This window comes from Mastacembelus armatus, chromosome 20 (genome assembly GCF_900324485.2).
Source record: "Mastacembelus armatus chromosome 20, fMasArm1.2, whole genome shotgun sequence".
Classification (NCBI taxonomy): Eukaryota; Metazoa; Chordata; class Actinopteri; order Synbranchiformes; family Mastacembelidae; genus Mastacembelus; species Mastacembelus armatus.
The window spans coordinates 10,619,615-10,646,578 of NC_046652.1; the positions used below are offsets into that span (position 1 = coordinate 10,619,615).

Consider the following 26,964-nt stretch of genomic DNA (forward strand, 5'->3'; position numbering starts at 1 on the left):
TGGAAAAATACCCAAATGTAAATAAGGAGAAAGAATGAAAAGGCAAAGTAGAATAATAGAGCAGCATTCATCATTCACATTGACAAAGTGTCGATTCACACAGCCTTTTCATATGAGTCAAGATATCCCACAAGAGCGGAGCTCAAAGAGCAGAGCAGAAATAATATTAGATTTGATCATTTGTTAGTCAAAATCCCTTTAAGAGGCAAAATATAATATGGAAACATCAATCAAAACAAGCCAGAGACAAAATGAAAAGTAAACAAAATAATACAGAAAGCTGAGTTTGTTCATGGATGAATGTTGTTAGCTATTATGAAGGATATTGTGTATAACCTGCAATAAAGATGAGTTTTTGTATTGTATATTTGATCACTTTCTCCTGAAAGATGTTTTTGTGTTCACACAGGCTGAAAGAGGAAAACAGAGGATTATTTCCAGAGATGCCAAGCTGGCGAAGTTGGTCCAACATTATGATCTTGAGTGAAAAATATCAGCAACTATGGGATGAACTGTCATGAAATTATAACAGACATTCATGGTCATGGGATTTAAAGCCTAATGATTGTGGTGACCTTTCAGCCGGTGCTGTCACCAGGTCAGAATTTCAGCTTGTCTAATATTTTAGTTTGTGACTTCGTACCCGCAAAAGGAGTTTTATTATGGACGTCTTTGGTCTTCTGTTTTCTTTCTTTCTCTCCCCTAGTTTGTGCTCTCTCCCTCCCTCTCTCTCTCTCTCTCTCTCTCTGTACCTTCTGCAGGTGTCCCTGGTCCTGGAGCTGTTTATCGCTGATGTGCAGTTACTGGTCCCACCAACTTGCAGTGTCTATTTGTTGTTTATTGTTGCTGTTCTTTTCTCTCTGCTCTATCCACTCACCCCAACCGGTCGAGGCAGATGGCCGCCCAAACTGAGCCCGGTTCTGCTGGAGGTTTTTTTCTTCCGTTAAAGGGAGTTTTTTCCTCTCCACTGTCGCCAAGTGCTTGCTCATAAGGGAATTGTTGGGTTTTTAGTTTTAGTTTTTGTAAAGTGCCTTGAGATGATTTGTATTGTGATTTGGCGCTATACAAATAAAATTGAATTGAATTGAATTGAATTTGTTGCAGAGTACTTTCTGTAACATGAATCCTTGGATGAGCTGTGCTTTAATGAGCTCTGTCAGACATCTCTCCCACTATGATGGGTTGAGTTTTGTCCCACATAATTTCCAGATTGTGAGTCACATCAAAATTATCGCCTTCAGGCTCTACTTCCATGCATTGTCTGTTGTCATTTAAGTCACTCTTACCAGCTTGTCTAACATGCAGGCAGGCCTGTCTGGGACAATTTACATCAAAGTAGAAAATTGCTGCCATGTTCAGATTATGTCTTCCAAACTGAGATTATGAAAATTGCAGGATATATGTGGCTCAGTACAACAACCATATCACCATTGCTTCATATAAACCTTGTCACTACCAGTCTGATGATGTAAGTGTAAGCCATGTGATATAATGTAAAGATTCAATGAGCGTAGAAATATCTGTCAGGACTGCATTTGAATTTCTTCATTAATGGTCACTCACAATAAAAGGTATAGTCAAATATATGTCTGGCTTATTTTTTTTTAATAAGGACACAACTACAGAATAGTGTGAGCAAGGTGGATGTCAAGGGCTGAAAATATTTAAAAATATCTCTTTGGTTTAGTTCACATTCAGGATCAGGTTGTTGGTTCTGCATCAGTCTGTTAACAGATCCACCTACTCTCTGTATGCAGACTGATTTTCTTGCTGATGAGATCCATCTTGGTTGTGAACTTGATGATGTGGTTAGCCGGGGGCATCACTACACATTCATGAGCCAGCAAAGTGAACAGCAGAGGACTGAACACACAGCCCTGAGTGGCACCAGTACCCAAGTGGGGGTACTGAATGTGCTATTTCCGATCTTGACGACTGCTGCTCAGAGAAATGTTGAATATGTCCATGAGAACATCCCTTGGTTGGTCTGCCCATCCCCTGAGCACTCTGCCAGGAATGCTGTCTGGTCCAGCAGCTTTCTGTGGGTTGACTCCCTATAGAGTTATTCTCACCTCAGCTTTAAATAGACACAGTAGGAAGGAGGGGTTGGTCTTCTCATGTCATTTTGAGCCTCAAACCGTGTTAGAAGTTGTTCTGCAGATTTGAAATGGAGGTATCACTGTTGCAGGCAGATGGATTTGTCCTCTAGTTGGCAATGGCCTGAATGCCCTGCCACCTGCACCATGTGTCAGTGTTGTGGGGTGATGAGGGGTCCTCACAAGGTTACATTCTGTAATCTCACCTTTAGGGGCCACTAAATCTTTCACATCTTACACATTGCACCTTTAACTGTGTGTATTTGTGTGTGTGGTTACTGATTTGAGCTGCTGCAATGTTATAGATAAATAAAACTTAGAGAATTTGATTATTAATTAATCCTCCACTTTTGAGATATCATGTGATCTGTAAAAACACCCTCTCTACAATGGAATTTCCCCTACATACATTAAGCAAATAAAAATATAAATGAACTATAAACAACAGAGATTACTGGCACATCATAACCCACCACAGTACTTTCTATTTCACAGCTCACTGTGTCAATGCATGTTATTTTTGGAGCTAAACTATTAGCTGCTATTGAAAGAGGCTTAGAGACTCGAAAAGAACTAAGGAGGGAAGAAAATTATACTTTTACATATTTTATGTATTTATATAAGCTGCATTTGGGGCATTAGGTGATTTTTTTGTTGTTGGGATGTAGAGGTGATGGGCTGTCAAGGAGTAATGACCCATTGCAGGTGTGTGGGCATGTATGTGTCATCCAGAGCCCTCCTGCTACTTCTGTCAAAAGCAAAGTGCTGAAAATACAAAGGAACACGTTGCTTGTGTTTTCAGTGAATTACCTACTGTGCTGTGATGCAACAAGAAACCTTTGCAGGCGGCAGATTAAAGGATTACAGAGCGTTCGAGTGCAGGAAGAACTGTCATTGCTTCAAAAGTTACACACTGCAAAAGTAACTACATATCTGATCAAAACTGTGTTAATATAGAAATCTGACTTTTTGATGTATGTTTTTTCCATGAAAAAGATTATGACACACTATATAAAAGAAGGTTTTTCATGTAAACACATTGTAAATTTGGCAGTAGCAACAAAATGAATGATAAACCAAACCACACTAATTGAACTCTGGCTTCATAATAGGTAGACTCTTGTAATCGCTGTCCAACCCTGTCTCTGAGAAATTACACCTGTACTGTGCATCACCAAATTGTTTTCCCAATTATGTTTCAATGACAAACATAAAGTGCTGGCTGAATTATGCTCAGCAGCACTAGTTTCGTAAATGGATGAAGTAGTGCATTTATAAACCGCACCAGAGTCACCCAGGGCTAATTGCATTGCATGATGGGTGTACAAAGCACGTAACAAATGCAATCATGATGGAGGAAACAAAAACACCTGAACTCTAAGTTTGGCAGAGTAGCAGTAACTTTAAATCACATGTTCATAACACTGTATTCTGTTTTAGTGATTTAAATATCAATATTGTTTTATTGATTCTTTTTTCTGTTATTAATCCAAGTTACAACTACAATTATTAAATAATTAAATATGAAGCTAATCTTTTTACACAAAGCAGTTAAAATGGACAAGAAAGAGAACATGGCACATTTTTCTTAGCTTCTTTGCTAGCACAGTAATAGCATATATTTATGCGCCGTGGCAGCTATTTTTGTGGCAATGAAATGAGATGAAAGTATTACAAACTTTTTGCTATATAACTTCTGTTCCTGAAAAGTTTACACTGCATTTCTCAATTGCTGCTTTTGCTTTGCCCGTTTTCCTATTGTTGGGCAGTACGTACGCTGTTGCTGGTAATTTAGGAGTGTCATGTTTCTAATGTCGTCCTGTTCTGTCCCCAGAGTGATGTCCCTGTAGTTTCCTTGTCACTGTGAACTACAGCTTTGCATCTGTGGTTTTGGATCCCTCGTTCAGGTGCACGTTTTGTTCCCACGTTTGGTTAGTCTTATGTTTCCTGAAACACCTTTAGTTGGGTTACAAAGACAAAAACAAAGACAATACTTTGTTTTAATAAATTGTTCTTTGCCATACCCTGCTTCTCCTTGTGTCTTGCCTATTTTGTCTGCATTTGAGCCTAGGTAAACACAATACAATTTTCAACTCAGTTCAATTTTATTTATATAGCGCCAAATCACAACACAATCCTCTGAAGGCACTTTACAAAAAACAAAAACAAAACAGTGGAGAGGAAAAACTCCCTTTAATGGAAGGAGAGGAGAGGAGAGGAGAGGAGAGGAGAGGAGAGGAGAGGAGAGGAGAGGAGAGGAGAGGAGAGGAGAGGAGAGGAGAGGAGAGGAGAGGAGAGGAGAGGAGAGGAGAGCTCAGTGCACCAATGTGGAGTCCTCGGGCAGTCTAGGCCTAAATGTGACAAGGAGTCTTATTTACTGCACATTATCTTTCTCCAGCAAGATGGATCCTTTTCAAATTCAGAAATATGAGAGCAACTGATATGACAGAGGTGGAAGGAGAGGCACTGGGTATTTTTCTTTTTTTTAAACTGCCTCACTGCAGCAGTACATCAGCAAGCTATCACTGTCTCAGTCCAATTATATTGGATGAACATATCTCTCCCAAGCTTCATTTTATTCCTGAGAAAGCTCTAATTAGTTGCTGTATTCTTCAAGTTGCTGTCCACAGGAGATGAGTTAAACCTTAAAACAGCATAATATAGGTGACAGAATATTGAACCTTACAGGCTTCCAGACAAATGTTAAAAAGAACCAGCGCTCATGTGAATGGCTGTGCTGAAAACATCTGTGTTTTCACCACCGACCTCTGCAGGATGCACGAGTCAGAGAGGAGGTGGGTGTAGACATTCGGTTTCTCATGACAACCGAGTGACATATTGGTTTTATAAGTCAGACTTGGTCCACCAAATTATTTCAGTTTCCTGGGTGAATGAACAAAACACATCAAACAATCAGCGCTGAGACCATTTTTCTTTTCCCGGTGGTGCCTTTTTTCTGTGTTTTGCCTTTAGACTTTCTGCAGACACTGCTGCAGTTTGGCGGTGAATGAGGCGTGAATATGAAGTACCTCCATACTTGTAACTACATTGGCTGTTTTTTTTTTTTTTTTGTGTGCTTCACGCTACAGCTTCTTTCCCTGGCACTGCAGGAATTACATGCGCTCACAGTACAGGGCTATTGTCCTGGATTTACATAATGCTTTTGTCAGGTATTTCTGTAATCGTTCGTCTCAGTGTATTTGCAGTGCAGGCAGAAAGTACTTTAAAATACCTAGATACTAGAAAAGCAGTGGATGGAGCACATTATATTTCTAATTTCTTGGACATATAGTCTGTCATATGATTTTTACTCGTAACAAAAAAATCTACATTTCAGCTGATTTAATCAGTGAGATTATTGGAAATATATTAATTCAGAATTCTGTGCTTCTTGTGCTGAGGAAACAAAAAGGTTTATGATTTGTTTGCACTGTATGTTGGAAGGTTTGAGGTTTTTTCTTTGAAAGGAAAATTAAAATACTTGTAGTAAAATATTTAAAATATACTGTGGTCAAATGTATGTGCATATCCATGTCCAAGCACATTTAGTCTGGCACTGTTTTTATTGATGGGGCCATAGCGTCAATATAAGCTCTGTCAGGATTAGTGTTTAGCATAGTGTGAACATGCTGTCCAGTCCACATTGGAAATCAAAAGTGTCTATACCTGATGCAAACAGCCACACTCGAAGGCAGATTGACAAGGAGATGCAATGCTGTTTATGGGAATATCAGCAAGCGTTCTCTCTATTTCATGTTGGATTGTGGTTTTTACAAAGTGACAAAAATCTGAAAGGCATAAGGGGGTTTCATCCAAACAGAACCTCCAGCAGAGTGTAAACATAAGTGGCTCAATGAAAGGAAGTCTTAACACTACAGCCCAAACGCTTTAGCCTGTGACCCATCCATCCATCCATCCATCCATCCATCCACTCATCCATCCATCCATCCATCCATCCATCCATCCATCCATCCATCCATCCAATCATCCATCCATCCATCCATCCATCCATCCATCCAATCATCCATCCATCCATCCATCCAATCATCCATCCATCCATCCATCCATCATCTATACCCTCTTATTCCTTTTCAAGCACGCAGGGATCTGCTGGAGCCTATCCCAGCTCTCTTTGGGTGACACACAGGGGTACACCCTGGACAGGTAGCCTGTGACCCCTTCAATTCCAACATCATTTGCTCCTGACCCTTCACGACAGACCATGATGTTAGTGTGGACATTGAATGCTTTGTGTCCTGCTTGGATTGTGTTATTTTCAGGTGTTTTTGAGCTAAAAAAAAACAACAGTATGGAACAAACACATCACTAAATCTAGTCATAGTAGATATATTTATTTCATTACCTCTAAAATCTTCTTCTGACTAATTACTGTTGTTTCTTTGTGGCAGCAGTTCAGGGAAGAGGCTTTATTGTTAGAACATGATAGTCCCCTTGTAGACACAAGTGAGGCCCATAAAGTTATAATAAAGATTTAATTTCACTAGTTTAAACACAACTGGGATGAACTGGTCAGGCCATTATCCACTGATGTTGAGTGATAATATAACTAATAGGTTTGGAGGCTGTTAAAGCAACAGATTTCGGCCCATGCTTTTGAAAATGGATAATTGACAGCCATACAAATATATTTTGGTGGTTGCATAGTTTTGGCCACATATCTTAATTTACAAAAACATACACTGTGCCCATAGAAAAGAGTTACTTTCTGTCACATACTCTATATGCAGGAAGAGCATCCACTGTAGAGAGTCAAGGCAGGAAGCATACATTTTTAAAACAACTCCAGAATAAAAAATGAAATGCCTAATGCTCCGCTGCAAATTGTCAAAAGGTTATATTCATCATCATGAGTCCACCTCCCTGCTGCGAAGAATAATATAGATAATGTTCAGTGCAGAGTGCCTGTCACACTGTGTTGCTTTTCACAACACACTGCAAACAACCAAATCTTTGAAAATGACAGCTGTAACCAGAACTTTAGATATCTATGAAGGGCCTGGAGGAAAACAAATTATCATACTTGTGGAGATTTCATTTTATCAAAATGAAAGTGTCAGAATTAAGGTGAATGATGACATCCCTCTCTTGAGCTGTATGCAGTCGCAGATCCTCCGTTCATTGTGTTTCTCTGTTGTCTGCAGACAAATGACAGACCTTGTAGTCGCCTGCAGCCTGCAGTCCTGGCAAAGCAGCTTCCTCTACTTTTCTTCCTCTACATTTATTTGATAAGCACTTTGCAGACACAGAGTAACAATATTATGTTATAATATGATTAAATTATAACACCAAATTAAATACATTAATATATAATTAGATTAAATTAGACTAGATGACACTTTTTTTCCTCTAAGGGAAATTCAAGTGCCAGAGCAGAAGTAAAAAAAAAAAAAAGAATCACAAAATAGACAAAATAGAGCATAATAATATCATTAAAATATGTGTACGAATGTGTGAAAATAGATACTACAGTGAGTAAGATGTCAGCATCAGATGGTTTCAGTCTGCAGGCAAACATGAAGGCTGCACTCCTGGTTAACTCTCTGGTCCTTCATCAGCACTGCTAGCTTGTCTGTTTTTACTGAGGACAGATCTTATCACACTACACTTCACTGCCGCTCTGCATCCTCTTCTCTTACTCCTCAGCTCCCATTATGCTTATATGTTCATGTCATATTAATGTATTTATAATAAAATTAAAACGTGTATTATTTTGAAATGGAACATTCTGCATAATGAGCACTTATTATTGATATTTATTCATTTACTTAATTCAAATTTTTGAATGCATGTTTGCTTTAGTAAAAGATCTGAGTGGTGGAAAAAAAAATCCCTAAGACTAGTCAAATCAGTCAGCAGTGGTACAATTTAGACTGCCAATTTATTTGAGGATTCCTCCGGGTATCCTCACCCTCCAAAACTCTTGCGGTGCAGCAGAGCCCTGCAGCCTGCAGGCCCGTTCATCCTCCCTCTCATTGTGATAAACAACATTTCAGTATGGCCAACCAAGCTGAGGAGACATGTGAGAAGGACATTTAATCAGCCAGATAAAAAAACAGGAGAGAAGTCATTGCAGTTGAAGCCTCTGTGACTCCGAGATAAACTGTGGAGAGAGACTCAGTGCGAACCTTAAATTACAGAGCAAAAACGAGTGGAAAACAATAACTTTTGAACCTCAGCTCATAAAAAGATTCTTACTCACTGCCAAAGCAGGAATAATGACTTTAATGAATTGACTTCCAACCTGAGAAAATGGTAGCATTAATAACTGGAGTGAACATAACTGCACATTTTGTGCATTTGTACTCTGTTGGAAAATGCCCCAGCTGACAGCTGGATGGGTGATTTACTGAATGTGTTCTGGAAAAGCTGGATCCTATTTGTACGAGGCTGCAAGCTCTGAAACTGATACTGGATTGAATTTAGACGTGATACATGCAGCCGAGGTAGGTTTGCTGACAGTTTATAGGTGCTCACAACATTGGAAAGATTAGAATTCACACGTGTACTTACATGCCCCAGCTATAGATCACAGTAACAGTTATCTCATCAGACAGCAGAGTCCATTAAAGAGGCAATTTCTCCTAACGATTACTCCGCCCACAGAATATATGATTTACTATGAGGCTTAGAAACATCTGTATACAGAATTTGTTTTATAGCCGTGTCACACATTCAAAGTGGGAATGGGAAGGATGTTCCTCCTGTGCTGCATATTTCCAATGTTAAATAGCTGCAGTGGATAATCTCATTCCAGCGTATATGCTGTGCAATGGAAAGGGGACAGCAGGAACGGGAAAATGGATTTAGTTTGATTAGTTTCCCTCCCTTATTTGTGTTTGTGACTGTACTGCAGTGAGATACGGGCTGTACATACACTCTGTTGTGGGAAGATTATCGAGAATATTTAGGGAAAGGCCAGCTGTCTTGTTATGCTTCCTATTCAAGCTGGAGTGGGTTATGTTGAACTCAGTATATTTCAAACTTGACTTTTCCTGTCAGTAATGAAATTCCATCTCAGCTACATGTTCTTAACATATCAAACATAAAAGCTCTGATTCTGCAGAATATTTAGAAAACCCTGGCTCTGCACAGGACCACGCAGCACCAGCTCATCCTGAAGGCCAAACAGAAACCATAGAGGATTTAAAAGTTTCCTCAATGTAAAGAGGATATCTTTTTGCTGTCACACAGTTCATCAAGCTTTAGCTCTCTTCCCTGGCTCTTCACCTGCTTTCATCTCGAGTTTAAATAGATCACCAGTGCCCTCTGGTGGACACACACGGCCTCCTGCCCGCATGTGGAAAGGTGAAGTTGCAGATTATTGCGGTTATATGTGTTTTCCAGATGTTTGATCGGTTATTCAAAACACCAGTGTCCAGAACCTCTTAGCATCCATGTGTCATTTCCAAACACCACGAATAGTTCACTAAAGTGGTATCTATGACATGTTTAATAATATATCGGCAATCAGTAAGAAATATCCTAATAGTGTCTGTGCCATGCAAGTGTGTGGCAGCCTCCATCTGTCCTGGACAAGTCATACAGCGCAGATTATGTCCTGGGCTCAAAAATCTCTTCACACTTGCAGGGAACGCATGCGCGTAGAGGAACCAACTGGTTCGTGTGAAGTCGAGGCAGACGGATGTGATCGTGGCCATGTGTGATCATGGTGACACAGTGAGTACACATTTCTATTTCATTTTTTAACAATTTTGGGGGTGAAACTGTGTTTGCGCATCTTAATGCATCTTAATAATGTCAGGATCCAATGAGGCTACAGCGTCTTTGTCTCGATATTCCAGCAACCAGAAATATTTGGATTCATCATGAACAGCATATTGCAATATCTGCATAAAACCATTCAATCGCTGATCAAACAAATGGAGCCTAAATACTTAGTAGACCTGCAGGGTTTTTTTTCTTTTGAAGAACAAAAATAAATATAAAATGTGATTATCAGCTTTGGTCAGCAATTTATTTGAGGATGTTTCTATAAATGGATGTACAATGCTTGCTTCAGGGTAATTTGTTGTGTATCCTCCGGAGGATGCGACTGATGGATGCGATTGCTGCGGTCCAAGAGTAACGCCTTGTCGCTATCATTACCGCTGATCCCTCAGACAGAAAGAGGAGGCGAGAGGAGGAGAAATGAGGGGGGTGGTGGCTCATCACAATTTGGTTTTGTTACATTCAGCATGACCCACCAAAACGGTAGGACATTTGCCACTGGCTTCTCAAGCTGTTTGCGTTAAGATCTCTGAACCTAAATGCACTATTATTATTTTTCTTGATAAAAACAGAAATATTTTGAAATATTTTGATATATATGTTGACTACTGAGGTTGTATTGCACAGAAGTTCACGTCAGGACACGGTTTCTTCGCTTGGCGAAGGCTTACTGTCATTGTCAGGATCTCAGGATGAGATGAACCAAGGTTTTACTGCTGTATCCAACAAGTTTAATTCATTTCTTTTTCTCGGAAAGCTTCGGGCCTCCTTGGATCTGCCTGCCTCCTGTCAGATCTTTAATCTCTGTTGGATTGTGATGATGGTGTATGTGATTCTGCGGTAATAATCTTCCACCTCGCCCTCCCCAGCACAGCTCTCACTGTGGTCTCCCGTCTTCTCCCTTGCAGTCCATGGGCTCGAAGCGGGAGGAGATGCGTAAAAGGCAGATGCAGATCCACCAGGAAGCAGCTGCCAGTGTCCTCCAAGCGCGCCACAGAATGGGAAACACTCCCACCAACGCCTCAAACGCCTGCTGCTTCTGCTGGTGCTGCTGCTGTAGCTGCTCCTGGTAATAACACTCCACTGCTACCCACACAAACAGGGCTGGAGACAGGACGGATGTGGTCCGAAGCACAGGGGGGCCAACTTATAGGGCCCATTAGCCACTTATCCTTCATTACTAACCTTTACAAGAGTGTTATCCTGTGCGTCAGGGTTTGTCTTTTGAACTCGCACTCTGGGAGATGGTGATAGTAATTTTAGAAACAGTGAATAAACAAAAAAAAAAAACATCGGATTAATCTGTAGATTATTACAAATAATCATCAGTGAAAGTTATAGATTGTATGGTATGTTTTTCAGTACATCACTAACATTAAGGTCAGAGTGATACGGTAACGTTTGTTTAATGTAACCTAAATGATATGATACACAATAGGCCTTCACGGTGTATGAGTTGATTTAGAAACATGACCACAAATACACTGACTTTAACACTTCAGATATTAGGTAATTTACCATCACACACTTAACAATTCTGTGTCACCCTGCCCTTTCAGCCATTAGGCTGATGGGAGTCTATCAAACACATTACATATAATAGGCTGGAATTAATTTTTTTCTGCTCTTTCCTCAGTTATTCAACCGAGAACGCATTCATTTTACATTCTCATTAAAAAAACTACAGAAAAAGCTGTTGAAAGCTGCACAGATTTTGTTTTTATACATCCATTCTGTCTTGCAGCCCTACTGCTGTGCTTGTACATTTTAATGGTTTTTAAATGAGCATAAAGCTGCTTTTATAATCCGTTTATTATGCATGCCTACTCTTCATGCGTAGCTGTTTTACATTTTGCTTTAGATTCCTAACTACATTTTAAGGCTTCACTTGCTTCTTTGTGCCATAGACACTGTATATTACTGACGTATTTTAGATGTTTGGCAGACTGTGGTGCATTCATGGACTAGTGAGTTATTCCACTGCAGACCTGCAAAGTTTTTAACACATAAAGCTCCAATTCATTTTATACATCATTGATTTTTATCCAGTTATACCAGGATATCATGCTGCATTACCATAGCTTAATGCAGTTTTTTAAAGTAATGCATTACAATTTAGTCTTGCATGTGTGCTTTGGAAAATGTTGGTACTAAAGTGGCTGTTGCAAGAGGAGATGCTGGCAGATGGAATAATTTCATCACGTGTGAAAAATTCCACTGCAGTGAAATTGTGCAGAGTAACATAGCAGGTATTTGAAAATTTCAATCAGTTTTCTTTGCTACACTGATTTGTAATATTTGTTACGTTTGCTTTTCAAAACTTACACATTATAAACTTGCTGTATTCTGAACATAATTTGACAGCAGCATACTGCAACATTTTGTTATGTGAAGATGTACCTGCTCAACAGTGAACACAACTCCTACGTCCTCCCACCCATTCAACACCACAGCCTGCACTGTCCACACAGTAAAACAGAATCACACTCGTATTGTAACCCGTGTTGTATCTCGTCAGCTGGAGCCTTCAGGGGTTTTAATCTGTTTTGGAATTATCGACAATTTACTTGAGTTTCCTCTGAGGACAAACAACCTGTTGTGTGCAGAACATGGCCATGTTAACTCACTCCACCAAAGACCTGTAATATGTTTTGTCTCTACATCTATACCAATTCCATTTAATTGTTGTACAGCTACAACAGACACATTCCCAGATGGGGTGGCTCGCAGTAGACTCTCACCTGAACCAATTAGTCAAATGCCAGCTGCTGCAGCAGGTGTTGAGGACAATTTAATTACGCACAAATGATCCCCACAGGATGAGGTAGACAGTTGACACGCTTTACTATTTACGCAAACATTCCCAATAGATAATCCTGAAGCTACTGAAGGTCTCCTGTTATAAATGTGTAACAGTCAGACTTTATATTGTTATTAATAAAGGATAAACACACAATGCTTTCACATCAGTGGTTCCCAGTGTTCTTGGTTCACTGGAGTTTAATGTGAGGGACTATGTACCAAGACTGTTTTTATCTAGAGGTGAAATTTTCAGAAAAACATTGTGAAAATAAACCTAGTTTGTGCAACAGAAATGTACTTCAGATGTTTTTTTTTTTTTTTATTCTTGAGAGTCCACTGGACCAAGCAACCAGAGGGATGTAATGTTCTTGTGTAAACATCCAATTTTTCAATGTAACGGAGACACTGCAGCTTTTCAGGTATAAATTCATAACTCTGCTCTTTATTTTTAGTAAGAGAAGCTTTTAAAGCACCCCAGAGCTATTTAAAGACGTTCTTCATCAAACTGCTTAAGAGGAAATCAAGCATGGTGACAAGTTACTTTAAATAGTCATATGATAAAAAGCAAAACAGTTCTGTTTTTTCTTCCAGTTTGACTGTTAGGAGTGAGGATGAAGCAATTCAGAGGTCTTCTTTTGAGCACAAGCCAGAGGAAACCACTAATAGTGAAGAAAGGTAATGGATAAACACTGTAAATCCTCCAAGGAATACCTCAACAAGACACCACATTTCATTGTATAAGGTGCGGTATTATTAGGAATAACAATGAACCTAATATATGTACTACTCTTTCATGTTTAAGCCTGAAGCCTACTCTGGAAGATGCCTGCTCCTGGTCAATATCATTTGAAAAGTTGATGAAAAGCCCATCAGGCCGCAGCTGTTTCAGGCAGTTCCTGAGGACAGAGTTCAGCGAGGAAAACATGATGTTCTGGCTCGCCTGTGAGGACCTCAAAAAGGAGACCAACAAAACTGTGGTGGAGGAGAAAGTTCGTCAAATATATGAGGACTTCATCTCAATCCTTTCCCCTAAAGAGGTGAGACGGCAAAGGCAGGGTATTTTCTCAAAGACTCAGTGGGGTTACAATAGTTCTGACATGATTAGCAATTTGATCTGTTAGTCAGATCAACAGAAAATTGTCAACTATTAGAATGATCTATTTATTATAAGTTAATCGATTAAGTCATTTGAAAAAATAGGCCAACCATTCTCAGGCTCTCACTGCATTGCTGCTTTTCGCCATTTTATATTATTGTACATTGAATATCTTTGGGCTTTGTAGAGCTGGTTGGACAAAACCAGCACAATAACAGAAAGGTTCGGCTTTGTGACAGCCATTTTCTCATTGTCTCATGTCTCATGGACTAAAAAAATTCAGTGGTCATGAGTGATGTAATTACGGTCGACTAAGCGACAGGATCGGAGATGGCCCTAAAGGATGGACAGAATTTGTAATTATTGGCAACGCAGCAACGAATCAAAGGATCCTGTGGGAGTTTGGCTGGATGTGGTCCAACACAATAACCTATTTGGCCCAGCTTAGGATGGCAAAATGTGGCAGCTGCAACCAGATGCAAGCTTGTACAGCAGAATCCAATCACATCATATCCAGGTTGAACACCACAGTGCTACTGCTCCCACCACCAAATGCAAGAGGAAGACCTGATTCAAAATCACAAGGAAACATTGAGAAAGGAACTCACAAGAGGAACAGCAGGGAAGCCCATCTGGAAAACCAAAGTCAGGTGTCCAAAAGTCAGCGACCAAGATGGATAGAAGAAGCTTTGACCAGAGCATATACATCAGTGTCCAGAACACATGAGGAGGTGGCAAAAACATCTAAACTGAATCTCTTTGTCCACATTATTTATAAAGAAGGCAGAGATTTGGAGAGCTGGTAAATGAGTGACACGTCTTATGGATATCATGGATATAAGACAAGAAGCAGGAAAAGGAGGACTTGAAGAATATGTGGATATATATGTTATATGGATGAAAGTAAGACTGAAATGGCTTGGAAAATGCAGAAACCACAGGGAGAAAGCAAATGTCAGCTTCTTCTGGTACACTTTTATGTATACCCGGCAACACTAGAAACCAGAAAGCAGGAGCTAGAGAAATATATCTAAGACCAGCTTCAACCACCACTCCTCCAGAATGGTCTCAAGTCAAACTGGTAATAGAGTGAGTGAGCCAGCGAGAGCTGCATCAGCATCTGGACCAAGAGGCATACCCTACAAAGTATCCTGGCTACTGAAGCTTTTGTAGAAGTTGATGGGCATTACTTGAATGTTGCAGGGCCAGTCTTGAACAGGAACTAGCACCAAAGATGTCCCCAAAGCCACAAAGAAGGAAAGGAGAGGCAGCACTGATGCAGGGCTGGTACAGGTGGTGCCACAACTCGATCCAGCATAAGTCAGCTGAAATGCTATATAATAAGAATAATAAAGAAGCATCATAGAAGCACAGGCTGGAAGCAAACTAGGCCAGCCTGGCAGCATCACGGTGGCTGATCTTGTCAGTTTGTCAGGCAAAGGGGCAAGGCTCAGAGCAGCAACACAACAAAATGGTCCCTCCTTTCACACGGAGGTAAGCGGAACATGAGAGCAGATCTCGACCACCGATTTAGGTTCCCCCAAAAGATCACCATAACACCGCTAGAGCAAGATATCATGCACTGCCCATGTATAATAATATGATCATTATGGCTGAGTTTACTGACAAGAAACGCGAATGAATCCTGCTTCCAAGAGAAAGAAGAAAAGTATGCAGAGTTCTCAGCAACTCCAAGAACTTGTGTGTTATCTACCCAGTGGAAGTGGGTTGCATATTCCACTGGGGGAAGATCCACCCAGCGGTTCCTGAAGTCTCTTAGGATCACAGGCTCCAAACTAAGGAATTTTCTGAAAGACATAATGGAGGAGGCAGAACAAGGGAGCTTTTGGCTCTGGCTCTAAGAAAGAGACCAGGCATGGGAAAGCAAGGATCCTTAGGGCTGGCAGCAGGGACAATTTGGGTATGATTGGTTTATTTTTGAACTTTAGAGACAAGCTAGCTGATGGTAGGCTATCAGTTTGAGCCTCATATTCATCAGGTATACATGAGAGTGGTTTCAGCCCTCTGGACCGCTGTGCCCCCCTACAAGAAAGTAACTTTCCTAAAACATCAAAACTATTAGGCCAAAACTGGAAATTGAATTTCTGTCGTTCCACTGGTTACTTAGCGGGTCACTGGAGTGCTATATGTGTTTACATTTAGTGGATCACCACTTTTTTGTTTCCTCATCTTCTCCAGGTCAGTTTGGATTCTCGAGTTCGCGATGTGATAAACCACAACATGCTGGAGCCAAGCTCTCAAACATTTGACGACGCTCAACAGCAGATCTACACACTGATGCAGAGAGACTCGTATACCCGCTTCATAAACTCGACTGACTACGCAGATCTACTGCAGAGCCTGCAGGAGCCTCCCCCTGAGCCATAGACTGTCTACTGCCACACACTTAGCTTTTCAAAATGGCGCATGCGTCCCACCCGAAGGAGTTCTGTGTTCCTGCTGCAGTCCCACTATTTAAAGAAAGACAGACAGGAAAATCAACAGTACTTAAAACCCAGTCTTTATCCAGCTGTAACTGCTGTTTATTTACCCACGATTAGCTTACCAAAAGCCCTGGAGCAAGCAAGAACAAATTCTAGGTCGAGCATCGGTTATTTGTTCGCAAACACATATATATATTTTTATATCTTCCCTAGAGCTTGACATTGCACTTTTCTACCTTATTTAATGAGGGAACGCATGTATCTGTGAGCACTGTATTTGTATTTAGGTATAATGTGAGCCTTAATGCACATCCAGTTCTTGTAGAAACCAGTAGATTTTATTTAACTCTAATTCAAGAGGAAGGAAAGTGCCTTGGAATAAGATCTTCTACTCTAGCACCTTTGGTCTAACATGAATGGTGCGACAATGACTTTGTATGTTGGTGCTTTCAGCTCTTCTCAATAATGTTTTTACAACTGGCTGAGCTGATACCCACAAATAGATCCTGTCTGTGTGTTTCAATACTGTGATATTAATCATATTTAATTTAAACAAAACAGGGAAAAGCAAACTGAATACATGACCATGACCACTGATATATTTATATGTTTAAAAAGAACTTTATGTGAAATAGCTATTTAAATTCTCACAAATTAAATAAAGCACAATTGTATGTTGTTCTAGTTGCCATTTATCATTAACATTCTCAAAATATTTTTTCTTATGGTGAAATATATTATTTGACATGTTTTGTACATGGACTGTACATGTATGTTTGACTTTTTGTTGCTTGATAGATGACGTAATTAGCTTTGCTGATTAATGACTCAAAAAACTACTACAGATAAACTACATTAATTAAAAATATTTAACAACAGGTAATTTATTGTGAGCTAGTAAGTATAAAGTATAGCCCTAATTATTCCAGTACATACATTTCCTGCAGGTAATGGCTTGTCTCAGTGGGAAATCTCTTTACAATTAAACAAATAATGTTACTCTACTGTAACACTGTGTGGCTCCAGGTCAGGATACGCCGTGGTTTCAGTAATGCCTCTCTCCAAGGCTAATGTTTAGCAACTCCAGTCCTGTGTAGGCTCTATTAGTAGCAGCATTATTTTATCAAGTAAGTCAGTGGCTCCTAAAGTGTCACAGGAGTCGATCCCAACAGACTCTGATGGTGCTGTTTGGCCGTGCAGCCACTCCCGAGCTTATTCATCACTGATGGGAGGAAGCTGCTTCTCTATGAACCGTTTGATATCCACCATTTCCTGAAGATTCAAAAGAACATTATAGACATAATTCAGAAAAAAAAAAAATAGAGATCCAGTGTTAAATTTGAATTTTCCCACACTGACCTCTGGACATGCACTATGAGGTAGACCCCGATATGACTTGAAGGTGATGTTGGCAGGATCGAGGAGGCTTTTCAACTTCTCTGCAGTCTGACTGCCAAATCTAAAGGGAACCAGAGGATCGGCATCCCCGTGGCATTGTAGGACATGCATGTCCTTGTTAGCACTGCTGGCAGATGCCTGAGAAGAGATTAGGATTATTCTTATCATCCAATTAGGACAGATTAGGACTTGACTATGAGATATCCCAAATCATGAATTTATTAAAGGACTTGTTCACAATACATACAAATACAAGTTTTATATATAATTTTCTGAAATTAAAAAATGTGCATAACTACATCAAGTTGCAATTAACAAACAAGATGATGAACTTAGAATTGTGCACCTCACAGTCCAATATTTATTGAACTTAAAGTACATTTAAGATAGTGAACATCTAAACAGTGCAGGGCAGACTGGTCATGGTTTTTCTACCTGAGGGAAAGAGTTGCGGAGAGGAAGCCAGCAGCTTAGAGCAACCACTCCAGCAAGTTTCTGCTGAGTTGTCAGAGCTGTGTAGAGAGACAATGCTCCACCCTGGAAAAACAAACCAACACAATAAATAAAACATTGTCATATATTTTGTATGAATAGACAACAGGCATAAATATAAGAGAACCAAATGGAAATAACTCCAGATATCTATTGCTTTTCTCTGATTTAAATTCCCTCAGCCAATTTAAGTTTCATCTATTTGCATATACACAGAGATTAGTGCCAGTGCAGTGTGAGCTGGAACTGCACAAAGCAATCCTGACAAGCTGATATGTTGAATCAAAACGTGTCTCTATTTGTCATACTGGTTTCAATCTTGCCATCTACACTGATAAACCAAAATATTATTGCTGGCATGAGCCTACTGATCGGTCTGCAGCTGCAGCTCTTTCACGCAGCAGGGTGCAATGGCTCTGAAACATTTCTCCAATAACCATCAACGGATTTTTTTGATACTTGTACCACAATAGCTCATTTGTCACTTTGGACAGAATAGCCTTTGTTGCCGTTGTACATTAATGATGAACCACTGTTGGGTAGGTGGTCACTGCTGCTGACCAGGAGCCCTCCATTAGTCTTTTCAGTTCACAAAAGCTCTGACTAATATGATTTGGCCATTGTCAATAGTCCAATGGTCTTGACACCTCCTCATTTCTTCTACATCCAACATGTTACTACAGTATGAGCACAAACTGTTCACTTATAGTATAATACACCCAGACAATAACAAGATCATCAAAGTTATTTGCATCATCTCTGAGTGTTGATAAATGTTTTGGCTCGTGTGCATACTAAAACAAGTAGTTCAAGGACCTGGGTTCACCATAAAGACAATGCTTTAGCACATCATGTAAATTTAAGTTCACAATCCTGGTGGGTTACTCAGTAATGTGATCATTGTATATCTATTGTTTATCTCTACAAAGTCCCAACCAAAGATAAAACTGTTGCTGAAAAGTTTCCAGATCTGTACAAACCTGTGTGTATTACAAACCACAGTGGTGTGTTTTGGCATGTAATGAGCTTTAAATACATTCTTCCAACTGGACTTCCTGGTTTGTATTTCATTGTTTCACTGGTAGATTAACGCCCCCCCCCCCCCCCCAAAACAATGCAGCCACTTGTGTTTTTTCAAATGTCTGGGTAATTATAGAGTAATTACATAACTCTGCCAGGAAGCTAATAGGCCCATTTCCCAAAATAATGAACCTTTATTTGAAACTTACATTTTATTTCTGGCCGCCCTTGTAATTTGTCTCACTAAAATTTGTTGTAATTTACAGCAGCAGAAGCTCATCTTCATCCTCTACTTACGTAGAAAAATTGTGTAATAATACTCTGTTCAAGTAAAAGTCTGCTTTACAAATTTTACTTAAATAAAGGTACAAAAGCATCAAAATACACTTGAAGTCCCAGAAGCACATAGTAAATGGTAGCACCTTTCATATTAACGTGAATATTCCTTTCCCAAAGGAATATTCAGGATGAATAAATAAATACAATTAACAAATATAAATAAATGCAAAGTAAAAGTAAAATACTTGCATCTAAAATGTAATAAGTCGAAGAATGAAGTACAAAAAAATTGATGAAATATTCAAATAAAATACAAATACCTCAAGATTATACAGTACTTACTTGTATAAGTACTTATCCAGAGTAGAGTGCTATAGTAAATGCGTTTTGTATCACTTGAAAAACTTTTCAAGTCCTGTTTGTCAAATGTAAATATATTATGTACACAAGAACTGTGAGACATAATAAGCAGTTAACACATCATCTGCATACATGCTACACTTGCCTGTGAAAATCCACCCAGGATAATTCTGTGCGATGGTATTCCATTCTTCACTTCTTGGTCTATCAAGGCTTTAACTGCAGGAAATAAAATAAAATATGTATGCAGTTTCTTTAATCATCTGAAACAAAAAGGACGAGTATTCCTGAGTAAATAGTTTCAATCAATTTTACAGCCGTACTATTTTCTGATGCCCTTTTAATGCCAGTCTCATCTTCATCTGCATCTGGACTCAACCCATAAATATCAAACCTACAGAAAAGAAAACATGAAAATATAAGGGTTAAGTATGAGTATGTGAGAACCACACTGTCTGTTCAAATATGTTCACAGACTGTGACACTTACCAAGAAGGCATGGACATTCTCATGTTCAAAGAAACAGGCATGGTGGGGCTGTAATCATTGGAGAAAAGTAACAATATTTGGCTTAAGTACACAAAGCATATTAATGTTTATACACTTTAATGCCAATTATAAGACATGGGACATGCAACACTTTATAAGCATGAAATTAACTGCTTTCCAACTTTTTAGGACTTTTCCAGTACTTGAACACTGTGTGTGATGTTATGGCCAGTGTGAATACTTACGCATGGGGACAGATGTATTTCACATGTGGTGTCCTGATGCCCATGAAAGCTTCCGCCCAGCCATGCCTATCATATTGGACAATATTAAACCACTTCACACTTAATAGGAAAATACAGCAAGCAAACCAGTCCATACATAACTGAGTAAAAGTCATGCTTTGCTGACATTGAGATATACGCAGAGTACCAAAGATAAAACGACTCTTTATACAGAATGGCCCATTCAGAATAATGCCTATTATATCACTGTGCTATAATTTTTGATGCATTAATGTGCAAATCACTTTGAAGGTACAGCTGGCAAGGGTGCTGTTTGGTTACTGCTTATTATTGGTGCTAAAAAGCTTGTGGATTCTTTTTCCCCTGGAATCCATAAAGACTTATTTGATCTAATCTTGATTTATTTGTAGATGCTATTTTGCATAATTAATCTAAAACTGCAAAATAACTACAAGGTGAAATAACAAAATAAAATGAGTAAGGTAAAACACACAGGAGTTGCACCTGAATAATAGTGTGATATAAGTATAAAGCAGCAGAAAAATAACTCAAGTATTCAAGTGCAAGTATAACTCTAAAGTGCACTTATGTAGTAAGTTGTACTTGAGTAAACCTACACAGTTACTGGCAATCCACTACTAATTTGTACATCAGTGGTGAAAAAAAAACTTTTTCACATACCCTGTGTCACCAAGGCCATGTAGAAAGATCACCTGTAAAAAAAAAACGCACAAAAACACATACCGTATTTTACAAACTAGAAATTGCACTACAAGACAGAGGAGTAAAAAAAAGCGCGCCTTAGAGTCCGGAAAATACGGTACCTCCACCAGCAGGTACAGACTAATACATGGCGGAATGTTGCAGCTGTTTTGAGTGTTATTTAAGTAGCTGTTATTGGAGATAAGAAGAACTTTCTGGCCTAATGAGGTTCATTTTACTGTCCTGATGAACTCACCGCTGCGGTGGCTTTGCGGGCGGCAGGCACAATGGCAGGTAAAGGCGCTGACATGTTGTTGCCGCACATACAGCGCTGAGGCAGCTGGCGAATAAAGACACCCTAACTATCAGTCTGTGTCGACCCTAGTCCAGCTCTATCTCCACTGTACCAAACAGCCAAAGGACAAGTGTCGACCCAAGATGGAAGTCAGCGTCCACCCACGCCGTGCAACCGATTACCGCCGTAAATTTCTTTGGGAAGTTGAATTATGTGGAGAAACAACGGGATCACACTAACCACTATCGCCTTACTCTCGACACGCTCGTAGTCCCGCCCCTTCCACCATGCCATTGGCTGTCACCAGATGTCATTCAGTAATGTCAAGCACAGATTGGTTCCTTGAAATGCCATTGAGCGCCGCTTTAATAACCGTTAAATCCTCCATTTCATCTGAAGCACAGATATTAAGAATTAAAGTTTAAGTAAGTATTAATTTACAAAAACAAACTTACAAAAATATGTTTTAAGCATAATGTTTACTGGTGTGACAAATTTAGAGCTTAAGATGTATTTTTTTAGTCTGTTTACCTGCTCAATAAGTAGTTATATTTACTTTTGCACTTTCTTCTACGCTTGTGATAACAATAGTCAATAACATTCATGAAATACAACCAAAATCTGACCTAAAATTCTTTACAGCGACTGTTTACTCAGTGCATAATCAGATGCTGTGCTTTTGTTTTGAAAAGCTGAGTCAAAGAAGAAGTACTTCCGCTGACCTCAGTCACGTGTCCTATATGTCCTTGATTTGGTAGACTTTGACATGTGAGCAGGAGAAACATGTCTTTCCCCAAAAAACCTGGCAGTAAAGCCTTAGATGTTTTGCAGACCCTACCGCGGATAACTTTAGCAAACTTGCGCCCTGAACCCGGAGCCAGAAAAGAGGTGTGTTTGTATTTTACATCCGTTTTTAGCAGCACAGTCTCTGTAACAGCTAGTTAGCTTATGGCAGCCAGTGCAGACTAGTGCTAATCCTCCGGTGGATGTTTAGTTAAGATGAGGAATTAGTAAGATAGAGAAAGATGAGTTAGAGGACGATGAGTTAGGTAGAGAATGATGAGTTAGTTAAGATAGAGAAAGATGAGGTAGAGGACGATGAGTTAGGTAGAGAATGATGAGTTAGAGGAAGATGAGTTAAGATAGAGGAAGATGAATTAGAACGATGAGATAGAAGAAGATGAGTTAGATAGAGAAAGATGAGTTAATTAAGATAGAGGAAGATGAGTTAAGATAGAGAAAGGTGAGGTAGAGCAAGATGAGTTAAGATAGAGGAAGATGAGTTAGAGAAAGATGAGTTAAGATAGAGGAAGATGAGTTAGAACGATGAGATAGAAGAAGATGAGTTAGTTAGATAAAGATGAGGAAGATGAGTTAGAGAAAGATGAGTTAATTAAGATAGAGGAAGATGAGTTAGTTAAGATAGAGGAAGATGAGGTAGAGGACGATGAGTTAGGTAGAGAATGATGAGTTAGTTAAGATAGAGAAAGATGAGGTAGAGGACGATGAGTTAGGTAGAGAATGATGAGTTAGAGGAAGATGAGTTAAGATAGAGGAAGATGAATTAGAACGATGAGATAGAAGAAGATGAGTTAGATAGAGAAAGATGAGTTAATTAAGATAGAGGAAGATGAGTTAAGATAGAGAAAGGTGAGGTAGAGCAAGATGAGTTAAGATAGAGGAAGATGAGTTAGAGAAAGATGAGTTAAGATAGAGGAAGATGAGTTAGAACGATGAGATAGAAGAAGATGAGTTAGTTAGATAAAGATGAGGAAGATGAGTTAGAGAAAGATGAGTTAATTAAGATAGAGGAAGATGAGTTAGTTAAGATAGAGGAAGATGAGTTAGGTATATAAAGATGAGTTAATTAGATAAGTCTGTTGCTCAGTTGTCATGTAATTGTAGGGTAGACGGCGAGGGCGAGGACAACATGGAGGCAACAGGAGCGGCCGGGGACATAAAGGAGAGCGACAGAGAGGCAACCGACCTCGGCTGGGATTTGAAGGGGGCCAGACTCCTTTTTATCTGGCTATTCCAAAATATGGGTACAATGAAGGACACAGGTAAAGACTGCTCTCAAGTTACACAAGAAAATAAATCACTTACCAGAAGTTGTTACTGAAGTTCAAGCAAATGTTGACACACCTGAATACTAAGGCTCATGCTTTGTGCATGAGAGAAAATATTGATTTCCATTTCCTATAAAAGCGAACCCATGAATATCTTAATTTATTTTCCATTGTTTTTGCTTCAGATCCCTGACATTTTTACTGAAAACACAAATAAATCTATCTATTTTACTTACTTACTTTACTGGTTACTTTGTGATTCCTTTTAATCCATCCATTTTCTGTTGTTTACCAAGGTCGTATTTAGTAATTAATAAATTAAATTTGATGAATTATTGTTGTGTACACCTGTCCTGGATGACCAGTAATTGAAAAAAAATGTAACATATACTTTGTAAACAATTCTATGCTTTGTCATGATTCCGTTTCTTATTATTTTTAATAATCTAAAGCTGGACTGGAGCAGTTCCTTATATGCATAATTTAGACAACATCAATTTGGCTAAACTGTCATTGTTCTGAAGTGCTGAGCATGATATTGTACAATGTTTTACTCCTAAATTATTTAAACTAATTGACAGCATGTTTGTTTGCTCTTCCTCAGTCGCCGGCCTCAGTATCAGCCTCTGTCTTTGAAACGTCTTCAGTACCTGATTGACCTTGGACGAGTCGACCCGACCCAACCTATAGATCTGACCCAGCTTGTTAATGCCAGAGGTGTGACAATCCAGCCTTTGAAGAAAGACTATGGTGTGCAGCTTGTTGATGAGGTAACTGCTGCACATTTAAAGTGTGTGTTTGATGACTGATTTGTTTCTCACACCTGTCATTCACTAACAATTTGTAAAGTTTCTCTTTTATCTCCTACAGTGGTTACACTGCTTTTAGTATCAATGTGAGAAACATAATTAGAACAAGTTAGCATCATGACTGATATTTGATAAACAGGAAAACATTTTAGTTTGTCAAGAAAACATCATGAGTTTGGATATCCCAAATACAATCAAATGCAGTAAACAAAATGTTGTGAAAAAAACATTTTCTATATTGGAGGCAGTCAAGCTGCACATTAACCTCCTTATTACTATAAATATATAGATTGCACAGCTCTTACAAACCAGCAAGGAAAACAGAATGTTAACAAGAAATGCAGATTTGGTTAAAAAACATTATCAGATAATATAATCCAAACATGCAATTTAGATTAAGAACAACTTCATTAGGGGCTAAAGTTTGCTGGCTAATAAAACCAGGCATCCAGGATGCAGAATGTTGGGTCTATGTCTCTCACTTCCTGCCAATAGGTGGCACCACAGAACAATGTTGTCACACTGGACACACATCAAGATCTTGTGACCCATGTTTTTTTTTTTCACCCTGCTGTGCAACAACTTCAAATTCATATGTGTTTCTACAGGGTGCTGATATTTTTGCTACAAAAATTAACATTGAGGTTCAAAGAGCTTCTGAAGGAGCCATAGCTGCTATTGAGAGGAATGGAGGCATCATCACAACCAGTTTCTACGATCCTATAAGTCTAGGTAACCAAGGAATGACCAGTTGTGTGCACTCACTTGTATTGCAGCATTTAGTTTAATGTACTTAAAATAAGCGTAAAATTATAAACTTGTTTTTGCAGGGATTCTCATCAAACCAGTCCCGTTCTTCTTGCGGGGGCAGCCTATTCCAAAACGAAGGTTACCAGGGGAGGATATGGTTCCGTACTACACAGATGCTGAAAACCGGGGTTACTTGGCAGACCCGGAAAAAATCCAACAAGCCCGGTTCGCCTTGGCACAGAAATATGGGTACATTTTGCCAGACATTTCAAAGGATGAACTGTATCACATGCTGTCCATGAGGAAGGATGTTCGACAGATCTTCTTTGGCCTTGCTCCAGGCTGGGTCGTTAACATGTCAGAGAAGAAGATCCTGAAACCGACTGATGAGAAGCTGCTTAAGTATTACAGTTCATAGGTGTTAGGAAAATAATAAATGCATATGTGTACATTATCTCATTAAAAATCTGTCAAACACTGATTGCTGTGTTAAATGTGTAAAGTCTTGAATGTGTACATTTTATATTAAAAATGCAGAAAAGCAGTTTTTGCTGTTTTAAGAATTGATTATTGTAATTAAACTTTGTTTTGAGAACTACATTTCAAATGTAGTTTATACTCACATTTGAAAGAATTTTTTTAGTGGTATAGGCCCTATCTAGTATATTTACAATATGACTTATACCACAGTATTTCTTTGGTTTTTGCGTGGCTAATGTCTGGCAGCCTCGTGTCCAAGCGTAACCAGCCTGTGCTGCATGATAGAAGTAACGTGAACTATAACAGGTGAGGGGAAATAAGGAAAATAAGATAACTCAAAGAATGAAAACAGGAAACAGATGCCTGATGATGTGTGTTACTTGTGAAATGGGTTGCCTAGGCCCTAGAAGGGGAGTTTGAAATTAGTCATAGGCAGCTGTATCCTGGTGTGGACATTCATAAGACACCCCCCCCCCCCCCCCCCCATGGAGTACAATCTCAGGCTAACATATAATCCAAAATTGCCTGGTTATGCTTTTGACAAAATTCCATGAATAAATGTTTATGTTTATTTCATATGATTTTCAAATTATTTAAACCACTTGTAATATTTTGTTTATTGTTAAAGGATGTTTCCAATATTCACAGTTATCACTGGTACATATTAAGTCCTGAGATTTACAATAAAGGTCAGTAATATTACAGTCAATTCAGGGCAATTTAAACCCCTGGGTAGCAGGATGTAGTCTCTTTTTTGCCTGGATAATGTTTGCCTTGTATTTGAACTCTCCATTACACACGTTTATTTTTTTATGTCAAAACGGCACACACACTATAAATAACTTGGTATTTTACGCATTATTGTCTTAAGGGACGGTGACATAGAATTTCTGTTGTTATAAAAACAGTTTATCAAAGGAAGCATATGTTTGTGTGTGTGTGTGTGTGGCATTGTGTTTCTATACAAAGTCCCCTTTGCCATCTTAGTTACTGGTAGGCAGGTCTCAGCTATGTAGCAATTAAAATTGATTCATCATTGTAGTGTGTTAAATATAACAAATTCATTTGGGTCTTGCTTTTAATGAAAACATTCATGGTTAATGTCTTAGACTATTTGAAATTTTCAAAATTTGTTATCCTCTGAGTCAAAGGTTGCACTTTGATGACTTTGCTTGTGGTTCTCTGCATGTTTTCCTGAATCTCAAGTATCCAATAAACTACACAAGTACTGGATACAGACACAGCCAGCCCTGCCAGGAAAACCAGCCCAAATCCTTACAGCATAATACTTTAAATAAATCACGCCACAGGAAAGAAACAGCACAATCATTGTTTATGGCAGAACTACAGCGCTTATCTTCAAAGCAGCAGATCCTTTTGAATTTGTAT

The 26,964-nt window shown here is 39.1% G+C and overlaps 3 protein-coding genes across 5 annotated transcripts; 2 read left to right on the forward strand and 1 right to left on the reverse strand.

Annotated features, from left to right (window-relative positions):
* Positions 1-7,998: 7,998 nt before the first annotated feature.
* Positions 7,999-21,729, reverse strand: lypla1 (lysophospholipase 1). 3 transcript variants are annotated; one of them, XM_026292393.1, is made up of 9 exons: positions 21,429-21,729; positions 21,152-21,183; positions 20,471-20,536; positions 20,226-20,273; positions 20,060-20,130; positions 19,882-19,955; positions 18,021-18,122; positions 17,547-17,723; positions 7,999-8,124 (listed from the first exon to the last, which is right to left on the reverse strand). In XM_026292393.1, the coding sequence occupies exons 1-9, from the start codon at positions 21,495-21,497 to the stop codon at positions 8,107-8,109; spliced, it is 657 nt and encodes a 218-aa protein (XP_026148178.1). In that variant the 5' UTR covers positions 21,498-21,729; the 3' UTR covers positions 7,999-8,106. The 3 variants fall into 3 exon arrangements, with proteins under 3 accessions (XP_026148178.1, XP_026148176.1, XP_026148177.1); XM_026292391.1 differs by lacking the exon at positions 7,999-8,124 and adding an exon at positions 16,046-16,214; XM_026292392.1 differs by lacking the exon at positions 7,999-8,124 and adding an exon at positions 16,872-17,459.
* On the forward strand, positions 10,680-16,135 carry LOC113121689 (regulator of G-protein signaling 20-like). The gene is made up of 4 exons (XM_026292394.1): positions 10,680-10,914; positions 13,239-13,322; positions 13,450-13,684; positions 15,943-16,135. The coding sequence occupies exons 1-4, from the start codon at positions 10,757-10,759 to the stop codon at positions 16,129-16,131; spliced, it is 666 nt and encodes a 221-aa protein (XP_026148179.1). The 5' UTR covers positions 10,680-10,756; the 3' UTR covers positions 16,132-16,135.
* A 470-nt stretch (positions 21,730-22,199) lies between the features above and the next one.
* On the forward strand, positions 22,200-25,639 carry mrpl15 (mitochondrial ribosomal protein L15). Its single transcript, XM_026292325.1, has 5 exons — positions 22,200-22,355; positions 23,373-23,530; positions 24,141-24,306; positions 24,954-25,077; positions 25,176-25,639. Exons 1-5 carry the CDS (start codon positions 22,251-22,253, stop codon positions 25,511-25,513), a joined length of 891 nt encoding a protein of 296 aa, XP_026148110.1. The 5' UTR covers positions 22,200-22,250; the 3' UTR covers positions 25,514-25,639.
* Positions 25,640-26,964: the final 1,325 nt, after the last annotated feature.